The 25,388-nt window shown below is 42.8% G+C and overlaps 1 protein-coding gene across 3 annotated transcripts in view; it reads left to right on the top strand.

The window, feature by feature from the left end:
* Window positions 1–25,388, top strand: part of LRP8 (LDL receptor related protein 8) — a 173,159-nt gene that overhangs the window by 84,980 nt on the left and 62,791 nt on the right. For all 3 annotated transcript variants that reach the window (XM_048312921.1, XM_048312920.1, XM_048312922.1), the window contains one exon: window positions 21,163–21,285. In XM_048312921.1, the coding sequence (XP_048168878.1) occupies window positions 21,163–21,285 (123 nt within the window). The remainder of the gene's footprint in view (window positions 1–21,162; window positions 21,286–25,388) is intronic.

Raw genomic sequence — 25,388 nt, 5'->3', positions numbered from 1 at the left:
AAGGTTTGTAGAACATCTTACTACTTTTGGATAAAGGGCTGTGTGTGTTCAAACAAGAGATTCCAGTGTTGTGTAATGTACACATATTTAAACAACACCAGTTATTTTAGAACTAAATTAGAAATATTAAGACATTACCTTATTTAGCATTTTTCTGTTCTGTGCCTGACTTTGAATTGTTGTCCTTGACATGGAATATATAACAATTCCCTAGCTAGCATGCCCTTGCTGCCCAGCTCTGTGGGAGAGCCTGGAGCAAGCAGGTGATCCCTAAAAGGTTTTAATAATGTATGAATGGAATTAAACTAAATGTAGGTAAAATTTTGACCTTTTGAATCTGTGAAGTTACAGAGGCATCCTGGGAGAGGGGGTGTGATATATAGGTGCCCTGGGGGCAGGGAGAGAGCACTGTCACTGTGTGGGTGTGATGTTCCGATGCTCTTGACTTACTGCCTTGTCACAGTACAGCCTGGAAAGCCCCACGGTGTGGGAATGGCAGCTCTTGTGCTCCTGTCCAGAGCCTTTAGTTGGGATGTGGGGGCTGCCCGCTGTGGCTGTTGGCAGAGGGAGCAGCTTGGAGACCTCTGGGATGTAGCTGCTCCAGAGGTTTGTCCCTGCAGAGGGCAGATTTTATATCCTGCAGGTTACACATGAACCCTGGCAAGGGATGGTGGGGGGAGAATGGGGAGACTGGCTTGACTCCCTTTCTTTTCCACCTCTCCCAGCTTGATTTGGAGCTGGGAGCACATTGCTCCAGAAGGAGGAGGTTGTGGGCTGGTGTGTGTGTGCTCACAGGCTTGTCCTATGTTCTGCTGGGATTTCTTCCTGGGGACACCTGGGATCCAGAGAAGGAAGAAAACGGTGAGGCAGTGCAGCCGCAGAATGAGGGTTTGGATGAATGGGATGCATCCCAGCTGTCACTGATTTAGGGCTCTGCTGTGCCCTTGGAAGGTTAAAGGGTGGTTTTCAGTTTTGGTTTCTTTTTTTTTTTTCTTCCCCCCCCCCCCCCCCCTTTTTTTTTTTTCTTTCATGGTTATAAAATATTTTATTGATTTTATAAAAGATGATCACAAAAATTTAGGCTAATAAAAGGACTAAGCTACAAACTAAAGCTTCATCCTGGCAGCTTCTTTGCTGCATGAATAAAGATTCTGCAGTGTGGCAAGTTGTACAGTAAAATCACACTAAGAAATAGCAGGGAAAACAACTAATAAAAACTGATATAAACCTCCAGTTTTAAGAATTAATTCAAATAGAGCAGAAAACAATACATAATTTTCAAGGAGGTGATTGGAAAGGGGTGGAAATACTGCAGGCTTATAATTTTGTGTTCACATAAATTTAAGTAGTCTCCGATTGCTGACTATGGAAAAACTATTCCAAATTGTAATTTTGTTGCATCTGTTTCTTGTGAATGGTTTTATTAGTTTTTAGATAATATCAAATCTCTAAGGACAGGCCTGAAGCTGGAATAATTGTAGATTTTCTCTTGCTCTGCTATTTAAAAACTTGTTAAGCATTTTGATATCAAAGTGGAAATGCTGGTCCATTGAAAATGCTGGTCCCAGAGAAAAATGGACTGGGCTGGGACTACGAGAATCACACCAGAGGTCTGTGGCTCTCAACTTTCCTTCTTGTTTCATTGCAGCTAAAACACAGAAGAGACCATGTTTTTTTTCTCCATTTGAGCTTACATAAATTCAGATTAACCCCTTAGGAAAGCTCTTCAGGCTGTGTTTGGAGGCACAGCATGACTTGGGGAAGCAGGAGGTTTTTTGCTTCTGGCTTGGCTTTTATCAGTGAGGATTTCCTGAGAGGATAAAATTTTGAACAGTGGGCTCCAAGCAGCCAGTAGCCATCATAAGTTATGTTTTGAATATTAGCGACTGGTCTTCATTTGGCCTTGGAGGAATTGAGGAGAGGACAGTGAGGGTTTGATCTCAGTCGTGAGCCTGTGATTGAACTGAGTTAGCAAAGGACTTGATGTTTTCACAGAAAACTTGTATAAGCCTCAGAGCTTCTTAGCAACTATTTATAAATTCATCTGTCTCCACAGTAACTTTGTACCCTTGTACATAGCGCATCTGGCTTTAGGGGAGAGTCAGATTTAGTCTTTAGGAGACTGCCAACAAACCAGTTCATCTTTGCTCTACAGGACAGGTCACTGTTGGCAGTCCTTCATTTGGATTTGGGCACTTTTGAGTGTTGTAGCCTTAGACCTGTGCCTTGCCCTTGCCTACCATGCAGCAGCCTGGTAGGGACTGAGAAGCCCTTGTGCTGCAAATGCAAGGAGGACCCTGAGAGGGTCTGACTTGGGTGCAGGACCTGGAGGCTGTGTTTCTCTGCAGTGTTCCCAGGCTTTATGTGCATTTGTCAAGTTTCTCCTTGATAAACAGCTATTCCAATGTTAGCAGGCCTTGACATAGTTACTTCCATGGCAGGGGGAAAAAAAAAATCAGTGTAAGGCAGCTCCATTACATAACAAAGGTTATCTGGAGACACAGATACTCAGAAAGTCCCCTCTGTTCTTTTCTATTTCCAGGGACCTATTATCATTTTAAGAGCTTACTATCAGTTCTGACCCATTTAAAATTCACCTGCCAATTGAATTGTATGACAGGACCTGGCTGACCCAGGAACAAAGAGAAACGTTCATATCTTATAATGAACTGCCACAGACTGAGAGCTGAGAAGAAAAAAGGGAAAAAATAGAGTCAGCTCTATGAGAAACAAAACTTTTTTTCACAAGGCAGGGAATAGGAGCTTTCTTACTAAAATATTGTAAATGGCTTTGCTCTATTATCTGTTAGCAGCTTCGCATCCTTGAATCATTTATTCTTTCACAAGAAAGGAACTTTGCAAGTGGGTGTTTTCTGTGCATAGGCCCCTTCCCTTCTCTAATGATTATTCTGCCAGCCCACTCCTCCCTTCCACCCCTCTCCCAACAGAGAGCCAAGGGCAGAGGATGGTCAGTTTGTGTGTTACTTGCTTCTGCAGGACACAGGAATGATTCTGTCCATCAGAAGGGAAATGCTGGCCAGTGGCTGTCGTTCTAAAGATCAGGACTGTTAAATATATGGCTGTTTGGAGAAACATCTGCCTTCTAAATTCCATGGCTGCATTTTTCCCATGTTTAATGTTGGTTGGGTTTTTTTGTTTGCTTTTTGGGATGCTGGTGGTTGTTTTTAGACATTTGTACTTATTAATAATTCATTTCATGTTAATTTCCACATGCATGTCCAGGGTGATACCTGTTAGGTGATTATCTGTCCTGGGACTGGATGCTATTGACTTGGGAATGGGTTTAACTTCATATTCACTGTTTTGCTTATTCTTTTGCCTATAACAGCTAAAGAAAAGTGAACAACATCAAAGCCAGTGTGCAGTTATTCCCCCATCCCTCCCCAGTGCAGGTGGACTGTTCCTTCTGTGTTCCTTCACCAGTTCCCTTTCATTTCCTAGAGGCAACTAATGGAAAAAAAATGCACACACAGCAAATGGAAAAATGATACCATTGAGAGAAGATACTGGGATTGAAGTTCCCAATGCCAAGGACTGTAGGACAGAGTCATTAGAACAACATCATTTCTAACAGTAGTAATTTGAGGTTCTTTGCTTCTTTAGGCTTCCTGAGGGCTTGGGGTCTTTTTATTCCTATCTTCTGCTTTTGGAAAGACAGACAGTTGGTGATGGATGAGATGAACTAGATCTCACAACTTCTCCTTAAGGCCTGTTCACTGTAGCTGTCACATGGTAAGGGATAGTGAAGAACTTTTTATGCCCTTCTTATTTTTCTTTTCAGAATGAAGATTTTAATTGATTCTGTTAAGTCTCACCATTATTTGCCAGTTTGATGGGTTTGTACATCAATTCTGATCAGTACTGAAGTTGATCATGTTCTTGCCACTGGCGTACAAGCAGGGGCAATCCCAACTCTCTATCCCACTTCCAGGGGGGGATATGCACATGGTTTGTGCATGTGCAGCGTCTTCCTCCCAAGGTGTGAAGCAGGATGTCCTGGAAAAATCCTGCCTTCTCCCATCTCAAAACTATCAGAGCAGGATGTGGCCTTTAGGGAATGGCTGGTGAGCAGGGAGGGTTTTTAATGCACAGGCATGAAGAGGGTTCTCTTGATTTTTGTAAATAAGCTCTTCTGGGATTTCATCAGTTGCTTCCAGCTGGGCAAGGAAAGGTCTAATAACGGGAGGTTGTATCCCACATCATCTTCTGTGGAATGATCAATGTCTGAAGTGATTGTGGCTGCACAGAGAGTCCCACTGGGCAAATTCTCATACTCTAACTGAGGCTCCTGCCTGGCCATAGAGACCTTCCAACAGTAATTTTACCTGGCAGGAGAACGAGACTTTTTATTTACAAGCTGGTAGGATGGACTTTACTGTAGCAAAAGAAAAGACGGAATAAAGTGGTCAGGGTCATGTTGCCTTGCTTTTGGCTCTGTGCAGTTGAGCTGTTGCACTTGATACCTTAATCAGTAAATCCTCTTGTAGCCAAGCACTTGATAAAGTGTCACTGTAAGAGGGGAAAATAAAGGGGTGTGAACATTTCAGCAACTTCCAAGCAGCCATGTGAGTTATGGACAGCAGGACTTCCCTGCTGGCTTTCATTTGTGGGGGAGATCTGCAAAGCTGCCTGAGGGTCCAGACCTCCTGCCAGGGATCTTTCGAGAGTCTTGCTGGAGGAATATGCATCCTAATAAATAATTTTTAACAAATAACAGCTTAAGTGGCTGTTAATGCTGTGGTAGCTGAGTGACTTATTTCACTTGCTGTCGTTCTCATTGCCCCACTGCTTGCTCTTGAGGGATCTGGTTTAGGGTGCTCCCCCCAAAATGCAGGGCTTTGGGGGTTTTTTTTGTTACAGTGTGCATGAAGATAGGACAGCTGGAGAGGAAAGAGTTTGGCTGGAACACTCCTGGCTCTTGCCAGGTGAAGTTACCTCCTGATGGAAGCATAAAATCAAGGGCACCCTGAAGGTCTCCTCCTGAAGAACTGGCTCTGAGTGTCCTGGTTGTAAAGTGTTTGGGACTTTCCACTAAAAATGTTCTGAAAGGATAAAAAAACTACTCTGTGTTACTCAGCTGTAATAGGGACTGCAGCTTTTGGTCTTTCCCACCCCTCCCTCGTTCTCAGGTTTCAGTCTCTGAGTTTGTCGCGGGTCTTAAAATTCTTATTTCTGTTGCCCAAGTCCTTATAGTTACTCTTGCTGAAGCTATTTGCTAATGTAACTTTCCAGGGCAGTAATGTAGCTGCTGCTGTGCTTGGTTTATCAGCATTTTTTTCAAAACAATTTGTGCATCCAGAGCGTTTCTTTAACACTGAGTTTTAAAACTGCCTCACACATCAATGCCAAAGGCAAAAGAAGGTATATTTCTTTCTTTTCTTCCTTCTTTTTCCTTTTTTTTATGCAGCTGTTGGAAATAAAGCTCCAGGGTTGTTTATAACCAGTGTCTCTTGGCACCCAAAGCTGCCTGGCTTTCTTACATGTAAAGTTTTGCCCCAACATCGGGCCTAATTTATAGTTGATATCCAGGACAAGGAGAAGTCAAAGAAAAAGTGATGTTTCCTAGGGAATGAGAAGCCCTCGCCTGGCACTCATGAATTACAAGGCTGAACTTTTTAATGTGTCTCTCCTCCTCCTTTTGCTCGGTTTTGTTGCTGCCTCCAGTAACATTTTTCCTGACTATAGTACTATTGACTCCTGTGATAGTTTAATAGTTTCTGCTGTTTACACAGTTGTCACTTAAATTGTTGTGATTTAAATTTGCATGCAGCGTTGGTAAGTGCTCAGAGTTTACGGTGCTACCCCAAAGGTAATTTGTATTCTGGGTGCTGGAGTTGTCTTGGTAACACTGAGGTGACTGGAAACGATTTGCAGAGGGGAAGTTTGATTCTGATACTGCTCACCGGTCCCAGTCCTGGGGATCCAATCCAGGCTGGATGGTGTTTGGTGGTGACAAAACCTTCTAACTTTACCTTGTGGCCGGGGTCTTCATAGGGTCTTACCTGTGCTGCTATTTAGAGAAGACTTTGGAGGAACATCTGAAAATGCTTCCTCTACTTGTACCTTCATTTCTGACATACTGAGATGGAGGATGCTGTTCCTTCTGCTGGAGGCAGAATTCTTATCTCTGAAACTCAGTTTTCGGTTCCAATGCTACTTTTTAATTTCTGGAGGGTACTGATTAGCAGGGGCTACAGGTCACTTACTGCACTGCCAATATCTATGATGTAACAGATTCAAAAGATAAAAAAAGATAATTAAAAAAAACCCCAAACCCTGTTGACTTAAAATTTTACATACAGATTAATGTTTTTAGTGGACATTGATGCTGGGGACCCAGTAAATTACTGAACTATTGCAGGTTTAGGGCTCCATACTCTAGTGGCCAGGCCTTTACAGACTCCTGTTTTGAATGGTCTGAAGCATATTGCTGATTTTTTTTTTTTTTTAATTGCTGAAAGGTGTCTGGTATTTAATTCTGGCTGCCCTGGAGGGAAAGCATTGGTGTTTTTATCACCTACAGGGACCCAGTACAGAAAAGCAAGAAAGCATAATAAAACAGTAATCTCAGAGACGTTTTCATGGTCACTATCTCCTATAAATCCATTCATAGCTCTTCTTATGAAAATCACAATGACAAAAGACTTAATCAGGAGACAAATGTTGATGCAATGTCCTGAGTTTCTGGGTTTTCTGCAGCAAAAAATACCTCTTCTGTAGTACATTTAAATCTGGACTTAAATAATACCAGTGCAATACTGCAATACATCTTGATGAAAGAGGCTTTTAGAGCTAATCTGAATTGGTGTAGCTACAGTGACTTCAGAGCAGGCAAGCAATTTCTCACACCAGCTGAGGGCAGGGTGCACATTGGGTATTTGGAATTACAGACTGAAATCTGTGGAGCTGTTTCTGCATCATGCAAGAAATGCTGTCTGCACTTCTTGCTTTCCTTCCTTTTGTGAATGAACCACAGGAGAATAAAGCTAAAATCCACTTTTATATTGCTGGAGAAAAGCTATTAGGCTTCAATAGTGGTTCCTTTTCATAGAGTCTTCTCCTTTTTATATCTCTGGATGGTTTCCATAAGTTTTGCATAGATTAGTTGCTTGGCCTCATGGAAAAAAAAAAGGTAAAAAACACATGGGGCTGGGGGGGAAGTAATAACCATTGGGAGGATTATATCTATGGATATGTTGGACTTAGGGTACTTGATCTTTCAGTAGCGTTCATGTGGGACTCCATAAGCAGTAAAAAGTTCACGGTTCCATAAAAATTTATGTTCCCTTTATTCTCATAAAACACAAGTGATCACAGAACAGTTTGGGTTGAAAGAGACCTTTAAAGGTCATCTCGTCCAACCCGCTGCCATGGGCAGGCATGTCCTGTCCAACCAGACTTAGAATGTTTCCAGGTATGGGGCATTCACCACCTCTCTGGGCAATGTGTGCCAGTGTTTTGCAGTGATGTAAAAAATATCTTCTTTATATCCTTCTGTATTCCTTATATTTTACATGCTATATAAAAATTTCTTATTTTTTAGACTTGTGTCTAAGTGCACGCTCCTTTGGATGCAGCCCAGGACGCATATTTGGTTTCTGGGCTGTGAGTGCGCATCTCCCGATCGTGTCCAGCCTCTCATCCACTAGCACCCCTAAGTCCCTGATAGGGCTGCTCTCAATCCTTCTCTTGGAAATCAGTTCAAAGACACAGGAGACTTAATTATGCTTGTCAGTCATACTTTGTAAGGTTATGTTTTAAGATGCTTTTTTCTTGCAAAGTCACAGAATTGCTGATGAGCGTGACTGCTTAATAATGGAGTAAAAAGAGAAACTCCTTCTGGAAGCAGAGAAATCTGTCTGCAGCTGATGCTGTGGTACCAGTGACATAGGGATTGCTTATTAAACTACACTTTCTCTGGGTTTGCTTTGGGATCGTTTCCCCATAGAGCACTAACGGATGGAATGCTGCATAGGACCAAAGGCAGGATGCTCCATCTACATGGCTTTGTTGCATTTGGCTGGAAGGGGCTTGGTTTCTTCAATCAGGGGGAAACTCAATTCATCAACATCTCCTTGCACAAAGGGGGAGGGTTGTTTGTGTTTAAAGGCAGCAGGCAAATTGGTTTCTCTTTGTCTTGGCCTTCCTGTGCTATTGCCTTGCTACTCCTCCATCTCCAGCAAGAGACTCACAGGTCTTTTGTTGCCTCCTGCTCATTTCCATGGCAGCCGATCCCGGCGTGGCAGGCCCAGGCCAAACAGCACCGCGTGGATGAGCCGCAGGAAAGGAAACGGCCGAGTGTGGGAGCACGGGAGAGCAGGAGCAAGAATGGAGCCTGTCACTAGGACTGGCTGTACGTAATTGCATAAATTCCATCAAGTGCATCCCATGGTTTCAAGGCCCTGGAAGCTGTAAATAATGTGTTTTAATTAATGGGTTGCCAAGAGCTTTAAAGGAAATCAGATTGGACCGAGGGCTGCAGATTTCAGCAGCTGTGGTGGCCGGAGCGTTCTAACGGTTTGACTGACTGCTGGTTGTTCATTTTATTTTAATTAAATGACTTGCAGAGCTGAAAGCTCCTGCCATCCTCACCTGGGTGCTGTTGAAATCCATGAGGTATGGAGCTGGGGAACTGGGCAGAACTGGTTGCCAACAGCAGCAGAGAGATTTTGTCTGAAGACTGTGCAGGGCTGTTAACTTCAAAGTCATGCAAACCACAGCATTTCCTGTATTGTATTTCTTTGTGTGATCCTTGTGGTTTGGGTTTTACATTTTCTGTGTGTCCAGTGTGATTGGTGGTGACCAAGAAGCCTCTCATTTCTACCCTGTGTTAGCTGAGCTTTAGGGCTGGCAGCGAGAAAGGAGCAGTTGCTCTTTGCAAACGTGTAAAGTCCTGCGGAGTGATGTGTGCTGTACATGTGATTCATGCAGCATTTGGTAACACACTGAGCTGCAGAAAGGAGCAGAACGAGCAGTGTAAGCGCCACTGAAGGGGAGTTTTTAATGCCTTTTCCTGTCAGTATCTCCCAGCACAACCAGGGTCAGGGACTGACTGTCTCTGCCTCATTTTCTCTCAGTGTGCACTGAGGTTAATGGTGCTACCCTGCGGCGTGGGGATGTGGTGGAGAGGAGGTGTCACAGATGGAGCTATGCCAGTAGAAGTGGGAGCACAGGGGTACCTCAGATGGATAGATAAAAGAGGATTGTCAATCCCTGGTGGGGTCCAGCTTACCAACAATCTGCCTGCTGCTCCCCCGACCTTGGATCACAGCAACTGGAGAGTAAGGGGAAATGTGCCCACTAAAAATGTTGACATGGTTCCACCATCTGCTTCTACTGTATTAACTTTCCTGACTAATTGCATGTGTGATGCTGTGCCACATGGTAGCTTTGTTCTTTACATCTAAAAACAAAGCTTCTTTGTGTTTCCTGTGGACCTTTGAACCACACTTCCCATTGAAGGCCCTGTCAGCGTGACACAGTAGCTGTTGATGTCTTCTTGCCTTGATGATTAGAGAGCTCCGAATAAGTGATCTTGGTCATACTTGTTAATAGGTTAAAGGCTATGGTTGCAGGCATCATAATTTCTGTGTTGTGCCTATTCAATTCCCATCCCCAGGGTACAAGTATTTAATATTGCAATGCACAAAAGCATTTGACAACACACGGTGATGGGTGAAGAGGTTCACGCTTGAATGGGGGTGCTGCGTGACCGATGGCCAACTCTTAACCTGAGCACTTGCCTTAATGCAATGCAGGAGCCCATCCACTCGTGCTTCCTGGCAGAATATTAACAGACATTTGTTTGGCGCTGTTCCGCCGCAACAGACTTGGATCAGAGGATGAACCTGCTGTTCAGTCTGAAACGATGCTGGCTTTGGAGACAGGCTTGAAAATGCTTTTGTGTGCGATCCCTTACAATTCCCAGGGCTCTGATTCAGTGGTCTTAAAAAGCAAGATTCCTGGCAAATTAGTCATTGGATGCAATTAATGTCTTCTTTATGGAGCAGCTAACAGAGCTGTAGAAAAGGTGTCTTCACAGGTGCACACACAGGGACATCTGTGGCACTGGTCTGTCTGAAGATCATTAACAACCAGGGTCTATTGTTTTTTTAAATTACCTTGGACATTCCCAATGTGTTGCTGCCCAGTTAATTCACTTTAAGTTCTTTTACCATAGCTATTGGTGTCATGTAAGAATGCTTTCAGTAGTGTTTGTTACAGCATAAGGGATTTCTGGTGTTTTGTTTTTGTGGCAATCCAGTTGTTGCTTTCCATTTTCCATTTCTATTTTTGGTATCTGAATGAGTTCCATACTTCAAGACTATGAATGTAGGTCCAGAAAGGGGAGCTTTCTAAAATAACCCTAGGAAAAAATTTTTACTTCTAAAGTGCCATCATTTTGTTAATAACAAAGTAAGTGGAAAAAGGGAACAAAGCTGAAAACACTAGATTTAAGTCTTTAGAAAAATCTGTCCCTTTTATGGTTATTGACTCTTCATTCTTCCAAGACACTTCAGTGGGTATTTTAATTGTAGTATTTTAGCCTCCCAGAAAATAAACCATGGCACATGGGGGTTTTTTCTTAACTCTAAGAGCGTTTCTTGCATGCTTTACTCTGCAACTTATTGATTAAAGTAGGAACAGAAGAAAAAGAGCAAACATCGATCCAACATTAAGCAACTGGACCATGTGTAAATTGACATAAAATGCAGTGCTGCTTCTAATAAAAAATGCATAAATGCAGCAGAACCAAGCAAAATAACAGCTTCATTCCTCTTGCTGTTGGCTGCCAAACAGAATGCTCAGGTGTGTTGTTGCACATGTAATTCCCTAATTCCTAATTGGGAGCACAAACCCTCGTCGCCTTTCCCTCCTGTCCACCCACATGGATTTGTGCATTGAACCAGCAATACCTCCCTCCTCAGGCATCTCAGGTCTGTTACACTTCATGTGTCCCTTCTCCCTATTTCCTACCTACACAAGGCATCCTTTTGCCACTGCATGGATTGAGTCTTCAAGTCTCTGATTTAGGCCGTTGATCCTGACTCTTGACAAGCCTTTGCTTTTTTCCTTTTTTCCCCGCTATGTTTTCCTAGAAATTGGGAGCTTTGCAATGACTTCTGTCACGTTTCCAGCATGTCCTTAGATTTGGGTAATTTTTATGACAGGTCAGAGATACCTGTGCTGTTAGTAATTACCACATTTTTGGAAATATAATGCTCGTGCATAGGAATGTCCTGCACGTGTGTTTCACCGTGCTTGCAAACACAGAGCCCGCAGGTGTAAATATCAGGTTATTGGTTTCCCACACAGTTGTAAGGAACAGTATGCAGCCTGGACCCAGGCCAAGTTCTGTAAAACAGGGCTTAAACGGTGTCTGTTTCTCTTTGGCTGTTTTTAAAGCTGATTTGTAGAGGAAGTGACTTTGCCTGCAGTTCTGGAGACCCCCAGTGTGTAGTGGTGCTGCTCTGCTCTCAGTGGCAAAGGTGGCTGCTGAAATTGCTGCTGCTTCCCCGCAGAATTTTTGTGCTCCCCAGCCCATGTCAGCCAAGTGAGCAGAGCCACAAAGCTCACACAGCTGTGCCAGGGCAGACCCTACCAGAGCAGTGACAAATGTGCAGCCAGGGGCTGAGGCTTGCCAGAAATGCCTGATGCTGATTTGAAACCCAGATCATGCAGCTCCAGTGAAAGCATGACAGGGAGTTCATCATACCTGGCTCTGTACAGGATTTAGGGCCCCTGGGTTTACCTCCTGCGTGCAAACTTGGTGTGAAATTCTGCTGGAGGTGCCATGTTTTGCTGTGGTGCACTTTAACCTCACAGTGTGTACACTAAATTCATACAGCAAGAACTTAAATGCTGTGTCCAAGCTGTGAAAGGCAAATTCTGCACCTGTAAACCCCAGTGTTGTTATGTTTCAATGTGACAGCATGGGCCAGGTAAGAAAAAGTGGTGCTTCAGGCTTCAGAGGTATTCTTTGCTATCCTCTCCACTGGTCTTTGAGATTTTCTTACCACCATCTATGAAAAAGGAATCATAGTTAAAAACATGAAGTAGAGCAGAGAGCACTGACTATATAGGGAGGCCTTCATTTTCCTTATATCTCACTCGGTAAAAGAATCTGCGTTCACATGTCTTTGTCTCTTTTCTCTATCTGTGCTCACGTGCCTTAGTCTCGTTTCTCTCATTTTCTGAATAACTGAAGGCAATTTTATCCATCAATTATGGCTGTTCTCTTTCCCTGGTACCTGTGTGCTAAGCTATGGGCATATGTGTAGGTGGGAACCAAAATTGCTCCATCAACTCAACCACTTCTGCTTTTCTGTCTTACTATATTTGCTCTCAGTCTGTTTTGTCCTCAGGAAACCTGGCATTTGTCATCGGGGGTTTGACGCAGGGCACCAGGAACTTTTGTCATCAGGGGTTTTGACTCTTAGGCTGAGGGTTATAAAACCTGTACTGAAAATAGACGTCATAGGGTGTCATAAAAACATCTGAGACCAATTTTGCACAGAGACCACTGAGACCAGTGATTATTCATGGACTTCGGTGATGTTTCATCAGGGTAGAATATGGCCCCTAGTGTTTGATTCCCAGAAATAGAAAGACAGAATAATATTAAGTGCCTCTTGAGGAATTTGTGGACATCCTTCATTGTGAAATAACATACATGTTGTTGCCACCCCAAGAGCTTCTGTCTTGCAACAATGTCTTGCTTGTTAAAAGAAGGCAAAACAAAACCCAAAGAGACAGACAAAGCTGGCAATTCTGTCAGCAAAAGTCAGTGTGGATGAGCTTCAGTCAAAGAAATATTTAGAAACAAACTGGAAAGTCGGAGCATACCAAATCCTTTGAAAAGGTCATGACTGCAGCAATATGGAGTTCTGGAAACACGTTCAGCTTCCACAGCAGAACGATGGCTGCTCTTTTCCACACAGAGGAAATCTTGACTTGAGCGTAAGATACGGCGACCGCACCATCAAGTGTGGCAGAAAGACGTGGGCAGGCCCTTGGCTGTGCCACAGATCTGCTGCATGAGTTCTGGCATGTCATTCAATGTCTCTGTGTCCATGGACCTGCAAGGGAGGACATGCCTTGTGCACTTTCAAGTTCTCAGATCTCTTAAAGGGGGAGCAAGTTTTCTGATAGCCCTTTCATTCAGTGCTACCTTGTATAACCTTTGTTGTAAGAAAAATTCCGTTTACTGAAGGTAAACCTTGTCTATGCACTTGGCAGCCTTCTTGTCACTGCTGCTGCTGGATGAGGAAGAGCCGTGGTGAGATTTTGTCAGTGGCATGTTTTGACACTGGGTGGTGGGTGGTTTTTCACACCTGCTGTGAGGTGTCACACAACAATGAGGCTGATGGGTAGCATCCAGAGGTGACTGCAGGCTGGACAGGGCTGCCAGCCTATTTCTGAGCAAAGATGGAGTGTGTTTCAGATGCTGGTAGGAAAATCTGTCCCTTCCTCTCCCTTCCTCTGCAGAAGGACGTGATTTTCCAATGTACAAGTACAGTGTGGGGGAAGCTGGTTGGTTGTCTTGTGGGTTTGTTTGTTGTTTTTTAAATTCCAGAGACTTGAACATTGAGGTGATGGGGGTTCCTGGAGAATAAAAATGAGGAAATTGTCACAAAACCTGGGTTTGTACAGCTTAAAAGATGACTGATGCCTTATGAGTGGATTTTAAAAAATGCAGAAAGCTGAGGGAAGAATGGAGGGAGCAGATGTTGGAGGGAGCCTTGCCTGAAGGTGTGTGGGGCACGTTCCTCTGAAGTGAGTGAGGCAGCACTTGAGCTTTCTGCCTGGGCTGTTCCCAGCTGCGAAGCTCCCTAAGACAAAGCCCCAGAGCCCTGACTAAGCCTTCAAACTTGCAAGGAGAAGTTGTCCTGAATACCAAGCAGTAAGTTTGACAGACCTCTAATGCCCTTGAAGGAGCATGCCAGTCCAAGTGGATGTTTTTGTCCTTGATTTCTCTTCTGGGAAGAAGAGAAATTCTGCTTTTCCTGTTGGTGAAACATGGTTTGTAGGGACAAATACTGCATTCATTAAATCAGCTTGTAGATTTGGTAAAAAACAGAGCAACCTTTGAGCATACAGCCCTTCTTAAAGACTGAAATGACAACAGCAACCTCAGGACAGGCTGGGGAAAAATACTGCTCAGTTTTACCTTGATTTATGTGAGTAAATTTAGGAAGGAAGGCCTGCATTTGTTAGCTGAAGTCACTTTAATTTCATACATGAAAACAGAACGTTGTTTCATTGTTCTCCTTTTCATAGGTTTCAATTAGGTTCTGCCATTTTCCTTACATTGAATTCAATATTAAACATGAAAATGTATTTAATTCTAAATAGGAGGTTTATTTTGGTAAATGGTAATATAATATTACCATTTAAAATGCACAAAAGTTGATACCTTTGATACTAATGAAAAATCACAGGTGACATCTCTTTTTCTTCTTTTAAGGTCATTGGTTTGATTTGATTGATCTGAGGGGCTTCAGGCTCTGCAGGTGCATGCTTTGGTTGCTTGAGCAGCAGCTTCAGGCAGCCCCAGAGCCTCTGACTGCGATTCTGTCAATGGGGCATTGTTTTCTGGGGCTGTTTCAGGGGGTCTTGGGGAGAAGTTTCTTTAGAATGTGTTTCATGTGGAGTATCAAAGGGACCATGGTCTGTGCCTGAGCACTGGCTCTTTGAGGAGATCTGATTAATCTTGCTTTATAAAAGTAATTGCCTGTTGAGATGGCAGCGTCAAAAAAAAGTGGCCAGATTCAGAGAATGGTTAAATATTCCCTTTTATTACTTCAAGGTGTCCTTAGTTGTCTGAAAATTAAAAGGACCTGATGATCCACATCCACTAGGATTTTCTGATATTTCAACTCTTGGATCTCTGTTGCCATTTTGTAGCTGCAAACCAGCATGTTCCTGGGATTCCCATGCCGAGGATTTGGCAGCAATGGCTGTGGCAGAGGTGCTGTGAGGGGTCAGGCTCCCAGCACACGGTGTTTGGATGCCTGAAGCAGGGAATTCAGCGCTGTGTGCCCACCTGCTGGGAGCAGGAAACCTCTCCGGGGGCGGGTTGTCCCACACTCCCTGTGACACTTCCTCCTTTGCAAAATCAACAGCAGGAACTGAGAGGACTCGGGCCGCAGATGTAGGTTAGGATTTTCAGATCTCCTTAAGACAACTAAGACATTCTTGGGTATAAAACCTGATCAAAGGATTGGGGATCAATAGCACAGATTCTTTTTGAAGGGCAGGGATGCTGTCAAAGTATGTGGTTAGGGCTCAGTCTCCTGCTCCAAGTGTTTTCTGAGTTAGGGAGTATATGTCGAGTTTGTGGTGAACATAGCTTTGAATTAAATTTTTTTTTAAATTGTTTTCTTCTGTTACTGGGAATTTCTGTTTGGGAGTGGCATTTGCAGTGTCCTGGTGGCTGTGTTTGTGATTCAGGAGCTGACTGAGGTTATCTGTCGAGTTTTGTGTAAACTCTCTTGAGCTGAATCAGGAGCACAGCCCTTACCTTTCTCTGGGAAGCAGAAAACCTCGTTGGGCCAAGGCAGTGATGGAGCTGGGATATGTTTTGCTCACTGTGAGACTGGATTGATAGAAGTCCTTAGGAGGTGCAGAGTGACCCATAATAATGATGTATTTTGTTCTGGAAGGAGCTGGTTGGTGTTCCATTACCCACTGAGCTGTGGTTGGCACCTCTCAGGGCAGATTGGTGCTGATGGGCTGTGTTTAAGCTCCTGAACTTGTGCAATGCTGCTTCTCTTCTTCTCATATGGAGCCTTGTCAGTGGCTCTGATAAGCCACTGATCAAAGTTGCCATTGAAGCTTCCCAGCATGAAATGATACCCTGTTTTATGAATTTCAGTGTTTCTGGCCCACCATCATCTCTCCATTATCATGTCCTACAGGGTGTGCTGTTTTATTGCTGCAGAAGGATCACAGCAAAACTTCCATTGTAAGCTTTTTTATTTTATTTTGTTACATTTTTACAGCAGCTTGGGTGAAACTGTTTTCTGCAAGAAGACTGAATATTGGCTGCAAATGAGAGCAGATACACAGTTTGCTGGGAAGTCTGGTGTTGATTCAGAAGTTAAAATAGGAGCAGGATCTGCATAAAGGAATGGGGGTAGTGGAACAAATTAAACCACTTTTCAATGAGTTCAGTGTCTGGGGTTTTTAATCCCTAATTGCCACCTTCCCTCTGCCATAAAGCCACCTTGGGATGAGATGCAGAGTCTGGGCAGTCCTGTCTGACTGGCAGCACATGGAGCAGATCAGCCCTGTGGCCGCTTTCTGCCCTTATCTCCCTCTGTGGAGCTGTGATTTTGATTGTTCTCTATTCAGCTCCCAGTTTTATGCAACTCGTGGGATTAGACTTATTTTCCACATCTTTCCCATCTTTTAGAATTGGTGGAAGTTGGCCAACAGTTGCTGAGGGGAGAAAGTGGGGAGGGGGCACAGTTTGCAGGATCTTTGTGGGTTAACACTCAGGGATGATCTCATTGGCCTGGTTTTCTGTCTGGATACGCAACCCAGAGTTTGAACAAAACTCTTTGTCTTAAAGTCCTGTGTTTAGAGCGTTATTACTATATAGGGTTCATTCTCTTATGGGGAAAAATACAAGCCCTTATTTTCAAGTGTCCTTTACAGGCAAGTTGTAATAAGAAAATATGCTTTTTTTATGTGCTTTTACATTACTGCTGCTGTTGAACAGCTACACAGAACTGTTGATGATAAGAGAGGAAATACGTTCATTCTGCTTTTCAGCTGTTGGTTTGGGGAAATCGGGAGTAGCAAGAAATGAAACTATTTTAGAGTTGGGTATTGCTTAATATTACAGATGTGCAAAATAGGAATAAACAAGTCATGAATTGGAAGTTTAATCACAAGGGGCCTTGTGTCTTACAAGGAGTAACTGAAAAGATGTACCTGCCTTGAAAAGCCTCTAAAACTGAGGCAAAAATTAAGTGAGCTTAAATGAAGTGACTGAGGGCAGTGGGAGGATGTTGGGGTTTATTAGAAAAAGGAAGAAAGAATAAGTCCTGGACTTTTCTGTTAGATTCAGATATCTTGTTTGGGTTATGGTCAGGAAATTGATCTTTCAGAAGCAGGTATTTTTAGAAGTTGGAAGTCACATTTATATCATCCAGTCCCTGCTCCTAGCCAGTACAAGGCTTGTTCCTTTTAGTGTATATTTATTCCCTGAAGTCTAATTAAACATGTCCCCAGTCACTGCTTTTTTATGAATTCACTCTATAAATGTTCATGTTCTAAACCACTCTCCCTGGGTTCTCTGCTTTTAATTTGCTGCAGGGATGACCCCATAATCCTTACTTGCCGTTCAGGATAAGAGATGTGAGTAATGGAACGGAAAAGGACACTTTGGAAAATGAGAGTCCATGTTGGATTTGATGCAGTTTTATTTAAAACTCAGCATGTTAGGGTATTTTTCAGTCACTGCTGGGTAATGTTGAAATCTTCTTTCTCTCTTCCCTTGCCTTTCTTTCTGGGAGAAGAGAAGCAGGAATGACTGCATTTAACTAAGGCCTCCTTTGGAGAGCTGCCCAAGCCAGGGCTCATTCCCTGTGGGACCTGATCCTGTGGTCGCACAGGCACTGGTAGAGTTTCTGACAGATCTGTCCACCTGCACATGTGGGAAAGGAAAAGCAGGAACTAAAGGCAAATGAGAAGCAAGAGTCAAAAGAGAGGCAGCCTCTTTGGTGTCACTGGTGCATCCGAGCAGGGGAGGAGATGAAAGGCTCTGCGCAGGCTTCGGGAGCCGTCTCTCTTCTCGTTCCAGGTATCGGTTTGCACCCTGAGGAACAGAGGCTCGGGGGTGCTGTGACTACTCACTCTTGTTTGTTTATGTTCATTTGGAAGAGACATGTGAGCAGAGCTGCCTGGGCTGCTTACGGCAAAGGAAATGGATCTCAGGGGGACAATTAATTTTGCTTGACTATTTCTGAGCCAGGTGAAACCGTAAAATGAACCCGTGTCCTCCCCATTGTCTAAAAGGGATGTGTTTATTTATTTTACATTTTAATGCACCACTGGCAAATTATGGTGTAAGCCTCAATGAATTATTGATAGAAGGAAGGTGTATAACATGGGAGATTAATAAAAAGAGTTATCAGACTTCAAAAAGAAAAAGGAAGGAAGAGAGAGAGAGCTGATATTTTAATTAACTGCTCCCTGCCTGCATTGTGATCCCAGAGACATAAGGATTGAGTGCCAGAAGGTAAATCTGGTTGGAAATAAAGTGATTCCAGTCTGGTATTAGAGGTGAGAAATGAGACAGTGCTTCAGTATTCTCACAGTGTGAATAATCTGAGTTGCTGTTTGCAACAGAAAGTGGAGTTATTGGAATTGAGACAGTCTGCAGAGCTCTGACCCTGTGCTGGAGGGTAATAGTAATAAAAAATAATAGCAAATAAAAGATATTATTTAAAATATAAAAAACAAAAAGAAAAAAAATTAAAATAGCCGAAATAAATATAAGAATCACGAAAAGGTTTGAGCTCCTCCTCTCTTAATCCTGTTCCTTGAAGAGATTAGACAACTTAGATTCAAACAAAGGACCAAGCACTTTTGTATCCTGTGGGTTTATATCATGAGACTGTTGGACCTCCAGGAGGGTTTGGGGACATGATGACACTTCTGGATTCAGCCACTGCTGGTGAGTGGTTGTGCCCAGCTTCATTTTGCCGAAGGGAGGGAGCACATGGACACCTTCCAAGGGACACCCTGGGACTGGCAGTAGCGCTCTGCTGCCCCTTTTGTGAGCGCTGGCAAGGAACTGATTGTGGTGCATGAGAAGGAGCAGTGGCAGGGAAGGAACAAAGCCCTCGGTGCCACCATCTGCTGGGAGCAGGTTGGCCGTGCGAAGGGAGTGCCTGTGCCTCTCCTCCCTGGAGCTGGCCCCTCGCTCCTGAGCCCCCATGTCCCAAAAATAGTGTGAGACTGATGGCAAAAGGTGAGGTTTGTTTTGAGGCACAGTAGTAGTTTTGTTACTATTTGGATCTCTAGAGAGTAAGTTAAAAGACAGTTTTGCTGTGGAAAGCAAGGTATTAGGGCATTGAGAGAGCGAGTACAAAACAAAATACGTTTTAAAAACTAGGTTTCTAATGTCTCCAGCATTACACTGGTCTCTCCTTTCTGGATGAAACTGTGATTGTTTTATTTGTAGATGCCACAACCTTCCCCTAAGAGCAGAAAGCAACATTTTACCCAGTGAGCTTCCTAGCGAGCAGGAGAGTGCTCTCACGTCAGCTGTGCATGGGTGTCCTATCAGTATCAGCATTTCTGGCCATTAAATACATCGGATTCATTAAAACTTGCATCAAATACCCCAGAAGTGATGTGCAACAGCCAGTTTCACAAGCTTTGGATTTCTAAAAGGAGATATTCGGGAGAAAGTCTTTTCCCTCTGATAACAGATGTGCAAAGTCTTTGGACGATCCTCAGTATGACTGGTCTCTTGGAAAACTGTTGGTTTATATGGATTTTTTTTATCCTATATTAGTTCATAATATGTTTTTGAATGGCTGAAGAGAAAATTGAGAATAGTTCTTTTTTTTTTTTTTTTTCCATCTACCAGAATCTGGTTCATTTAGCAACAGAAGGGGAGTAAATGTATGTTCTCTTTATAAAGTGCATCCTGAGAGATTGTACAGCTGCTTAGTGGTGCTTTGCAGTGTTTTCCTGCTGGATGTCTGCTCAGGGAAGCTGCATGTTTTGTGTGCTAGAAAATGAGTGCTTTATTTCAGCCGTGTAGGTCTCTCCAGTACCTTACACAGCAATGCTCCTCGTTTCCTGTGTGGGCACGTGAGTGATATTTAACATGACTCCCTTCTTGACAGCAGCTCATGTAGGAAAACAAGAAAGGAAAGTAAAAGATCAAACCCCGGAGGCTTATTTGTTGTGTTTAATGCTTTGAAAATGTTTGCTGGAAGAAGTATTGATGTAGCAATATGTGTGCATAAGACTTGTAAGAGGGAATGGCTTGTCAAGCCCAGGTCTCACTGTGGGGGCAGCTAAGCCACAGAACAGGTTGCCCAGGGAGGTTGTGCTGGCTCCATCTTGGGGTTTTTTTCCTACCAGACTGGATAAAACACAGAACAGCCTGGTCTGACCTTAGAGCTGAGCCTGTCTTGAGCCGGAGGTTGGACGTGGTGACCTCCTGAGGTCCTTCATTACCTAAATTTTCCTGTGATCCTATTAGGTTGTGAGCAGCTTTGCAGGGGGAAGAGACAAATCTCCCTGCCAGCACTTCCTCTGTCAGTTGATGGCTAACAAAGGTAAATAACAGTTAGCCAGAGAGCATTTCACTTCAAGGTGGTGACACTGAGCCCCAGCCCTTGCTCAGGAGTCAGCAGAAAAACCACTGAAGTCACCACTGCAAAAGCAGTGAGTGGTGGTCACATCAACATTGAGGCCTCAGCCTGAAGGGACCAAATATATGTAGAATTTTCTCTTTCTGCCGCAGTGGGAAGATGCTGACTAGAATTGCAGAGCATGTGGTGCTGCACCACTGGCACAGAGGAACAGACCAATTAACTGCTTGAGTTCATGTCTTGCATCTTTTTCAAGCCCTAGATTAATGCAGGCAAAGCAAAGAGCGTGGAGTGGTTGACATTTAATGAAATTAATGTTAGTGTTTGAAGGAGTGCTTCATGATCATCTACTGTGGTGACAGATGTACTAACAAGCCATGAATAGATGGCATAGATAGAAACATTATTATTTAGATCATAGTACTCGAAAGGTGATACTTGTTTGTCTTGCCTGTCTGTAAATCATGCAGCATGCTTTCAGTTCCATGAAGGCAGCAGCTTTTTTTAGTAAAAGCCTTAGAAAACTATTTTGAAAAATATCATCCCTGTTTTTTGAGTGGCTGGAAAAAGACATAGAAGGGTGAACCTTTGTCAAATAATGGAGGGGTAAGAGTTCTAGTGAGAAGAAACACCCATCTATGATATATGTGGGATTCCATCATGAAGAAGCTATGTTGAATGTGAAACAAATCCTGTTAGTACAGGGCAATCCATATCTTCCTTAGTGGGGTTGGGTGCAATGGAGATCTTCTGCACTATTTATATTCATGCCAAGTACTTTCTTCTTTTCTTGCAGCAAAGAAAACTTGTGCTGAGTCAGATTTCACTTGTGACAACGGGCACTGCATCCCAGCCAGGTGGAAATGTGATGGCGAAGAAGAATGTCCCGACGGGTCAGATGAATCAGAAGCAGCATGCAGTGAGTAGCAGTGGTGTTTCTCAGACACATTCTCTTATCAAAGCACAGAGAAACTGAAGCTGTTATTCCCAGCACTTGCAGGATGATCTGTCAATTTATGCTTCTGTTAGAACAAAAATTACAAACACAAGAGATTCAGGTCATTCAAATCACACAGTTTACAAACTTTCAAATGTACCAGTTTTCCAGACTATGATACAGGCAGTGCTGTCTAGTCTGAATTTCTGTCTGCAGGGGAATTGTAAACATCTTGAGCTGTTTGTCAGGCTCACGATTAGCAGCAGTGTGAGAAGTGTCATACTCACCTGGGATCAGGCTTTTTGGAAACTCAAGGTTTGGTGTTTTGCGTGGTAACATATTGGGATTTATCATCTCTGTAGACAGCACTTCTGTTATTACAGAGGAGCTTTGCAATGTTATAGCATTGCTCAATCTTCATTTTTTATTTTTCCTCTGAGAACAAATGAAAAAAGCAGCAAATGAAAGATGAGCAATGTAAAATAACTAAAGCAGAGAGTAAGCATGACAGATGTTACTGCAGGTAACACCCTTTAAAAACCCGGTAAGTAAAAAGAACATTCTTGGGTTTCATGTAGTGTGTTTTATCACGTACTTTTGAGGCGGCCCATTTGTGCTCCATTGTTCTAGAACTGTGAAGGGTTGTCTGATGTTGAGTTGAAGGGAATACCAGGGATATTTTAATGAAAATACTAATATGTAGACTTTTATTTGTGTGCTTACTTACATCTGCAGGTTTGTTCTTGCCAGAGCAAGAAACTAGTACAGGCCATTCTGTTGAATTTCCAGGCATGTACTTCACAAATATTCCCATGAGTCAGAAGCAGTGTTGGAGGAAGTATTTTATCAGATCTCACCAGAATGGGCTACACAGAGGACTTCAAAATCAACCATACTTTTTATTTTTAATCCTAGTACCAGTCCTACTTTCTCCCTAATTAAGGGAGATGAATGCGCTTCTCTTGCATAAAATGAATTGAATCATTTTTGCAGCCGCATACAGGCTACAGAAAAAATTACCTCAATAAATACATTAACATTTGTGCACTGTATTTGTTGGTCTTTCACCCTGCATCCTCCTTAGTTAAAAGCTGTCTCATTAATGCTACTTCCACCACCTGATTGTCTGGAGGGGGACTGAATAACTAAGCAGCTTCATTTGCTGCAGTCTCTGCCTGCAAATCTCATGTCAGAGGCCGTAGCACAAGCTGTGGATAGGCCATGCAGCACTGAGATCCCTGGTGATTTCTGTTAATCATCTTCCATTCCTTTTCTACCCATTTCACCTTTCATTTTTTCCACCACTTATTTCATCCTCTGGGGAAATCAGCCTTAAATCTTAAATATCACAAAAGAAGCTTGACCTGAGCCTCAGATTGTTACCATACGGGACTGCTGTCCTCAGAGGAAAGTAATTTGTTCAGATTTTTGTGATTTTTTTTCTTCATTTTTTAATCTTTTTTTTTCCCCCTACTTGAAACTTTCTAAGAGATCAAAGTCTGCCTTTCTCTGGTGGTTCTTCAGTTCAGAAAAATAGACGGCCCATGAAACATCTTCCTGCAACACAGGAAGAAGTTTGTTCTGTTCTCTGGTCTCTGAGTAACAGATGAATCAGCAATTCCTAGTGAAAGTGGCAGCACCTGTATGGATCGATTCTTCATTTGTTTTTTTAGATACAAGTGCTTTGAGGCCAGCCCAAAGACTATAGCATATAACTCTACCATACTTTACTGGTTTATATCTCTATCAGGCAGATTTACTGTGCTTTGCCTCAAAATAAGATATTTAGGTTTTCTTATGAGTTTTAGCCAAAACAGACCAATTTTTGTGTGGTGGATACATGGATCTGGGTCTTGACATTCACAGGGTATTTGATAGAAGCCTATGTCTGACTTGTGGCTATCTCACAAGAGAAATCAGTGTTTCTGTCCATACCAGTTAAAAGCTTGCCTTTGAATCTTAAAAATATCTGCAGCTAGAATTTTGGAACTTGACTTTTCTAGGATTATTCAGATCTGAAGTTCACACTTAATCAAAGATCAAGTAGTTTTAATCTTGTGTCTGTTGGTATATATAGGCTTTAATTTTCTTTAATTTGTAGGGACATTCTTTCCAGATGTTTTGTATCCTTGTCAAAGTATTTGTCATCTCAAGGGCTGATCCAATCTGCTTTGTGAGGACACAGATTCAGCCTGGTAACATGTCACCCAGTGCTAGTCAGGGAATAACTTCATACACGTTTGCAGCTCTTCCTGCCACTGCTGGCCAAGAATGCAGTGAGCTACAAACCCAGCAGACTATTACAGAAACTATTACAGAAACTATTAAAGAAACTATTAAAGACTATTAAAGAGTGTTGGGCTTTCCTTGTAATTTGGCCCATTACTGTAAAAGGCCTGACTCTTCATCTGTGTACATGTTATTTAAGATGAGGCTGTAATGACAGACAGAAAATGTAGTGATGGGCAAAATGTATAGATAGACATTCCTGTATGGTCCTTCCCTCCAGTCCCATCTTCTTTCTCCCTGATGAAGTCAAGGCTGCACTCATTTTCCTGCTTAGAAATGCAGCACAACCTGTGGAGGGGCCTGCCCTGCAGAGCTTCCCTAGGGAAGGGGCAGGTTGGGAAGTAAGAGATTTCTCACCTCTGTTAAGATCAAACTGCTTTATAAAATCAATGGCTTTTAGACAGGCCACATAACTACCAGCCAGCACCTCTGCCAGGATCCGGGGTTATTCTTCAGTTAATGCAACACTGGGACATTGTCCATAGTCCATTCTAGCCAGGGAATTTAAGAGCATTGACAATGCTGACTGTTGCATTTTAGGAGTACTTCCAGCTTAGAATGTGGTAAAAACAAGGCTGTTCCTCTCAGCATCTAGCCACCTGCTAAATGGCTTTTTATTTTCTGAATGTTTTTGTGGTGTGTTTTTAAATACAATTTGTGCTCTCTTATTGGTAGTTAGGGATGTCGTGTCCCCATCTCTTATACTTGATTAAAGGTAACAGTTTGTGGGGTTTGGTTTGGTTTTTTTGGTTTTGGTTTTTTTTTTTTTTTTTACAGAACCAAAATTGTACTTTACTTTTACTGTTTCCCTAATCATTGAAGTTGCTCAGCTTTGTACCTAACAATATCCTCTCCATGGATCTTACACATTTCCAGGTGTTCAGGACAGCATGACCTGTGTTGGATAGGTGAGATGGCATCACAGCTGGCCTGATTTCTGCTGGACCTGTGATGTCTGCACCTTTTCTGCTATTCATGCAATTATTATTTTTCTAACTGTTTTCTTCAAGCCACTGAATGTGTCTGGGAGTGGTGGCTGTAAGGGTATCTCCTGAGTCCCACTGAATCCTCAGCTGATGAAAACTCTAGGACTTCTCCCTGTTGTGGGTTTTGGTGCTAGTTGGAGGTTGATTTGTTTCTAGCATGGACTGATTTTAGAGGAGATGGTTATCCAGGCTTTTGTTTTCAAATGTTTTGAAATGGGTCATTGTGAATAAGAAACTGCTTAAATTTCTTCATTTTTCTTCAAGACAGGTCTCTGGCACCTGCAGGAGATTTTTGGTAGCTTACAGTACTCTACCTTGGAGAGCCCACCATATCCAGAGCCTTGGCCCTATTTTTCATTACTCTCGCTAAAAGCAGCCCAGCGTGGCTTGGTGATGCCCTGGGGCTGTGGTGCAGCCACTGCTGATATACACAGGCTCTGCTTATGTGTATGGAAAGATTCCTCACCTTTTCCTTACCCAGTTTGTTGCAGCTGAGAGAGGGGGAAGGGAAGTCATTTTTCTGACTGAGCTAACAGAGACCTCCAGCAAAATGAATGTTATCTACCTAATGCTGTTCCAGCACAGGTACTGAATCATTCTGCTTTTTATACAAAAAGGAAATTTTAAATTTCCCTCTGGAGGATTTAGATTATTTAATCAGTGACTTAAGCAAAAAAAAAATCTCTAGAGAAAAACAAAAACAAATGCTAACAATCAGTAACGGCACTGATGGGAACACAAATTAAAGGGATAGAGCAAGTGAAAATCTAAGCTGGCAAACTCTTGCCTTAGGACATTGTATATGTAATG

Source organism: Corvus hawaiiensis, chromosome 9, assembly GCF_020740725.1.
Source record: "Corvus hawaiiensis isolate bCorHaw1 chromosome 9, bCorHaw1.pri.cur, whole genome shotgun sequence".
Lineage (NCBI taxonomy): Eukaryota > Metazoa > Chordata > Aves > Passeriformes > Corvidae > Corvus > Corvus hawaiiensis.
The sequence above is the reverse complement of the archived record's forward strand: the minus strand, read 5'-3'. Positions and strand labels throughout refer to the sequence as shown.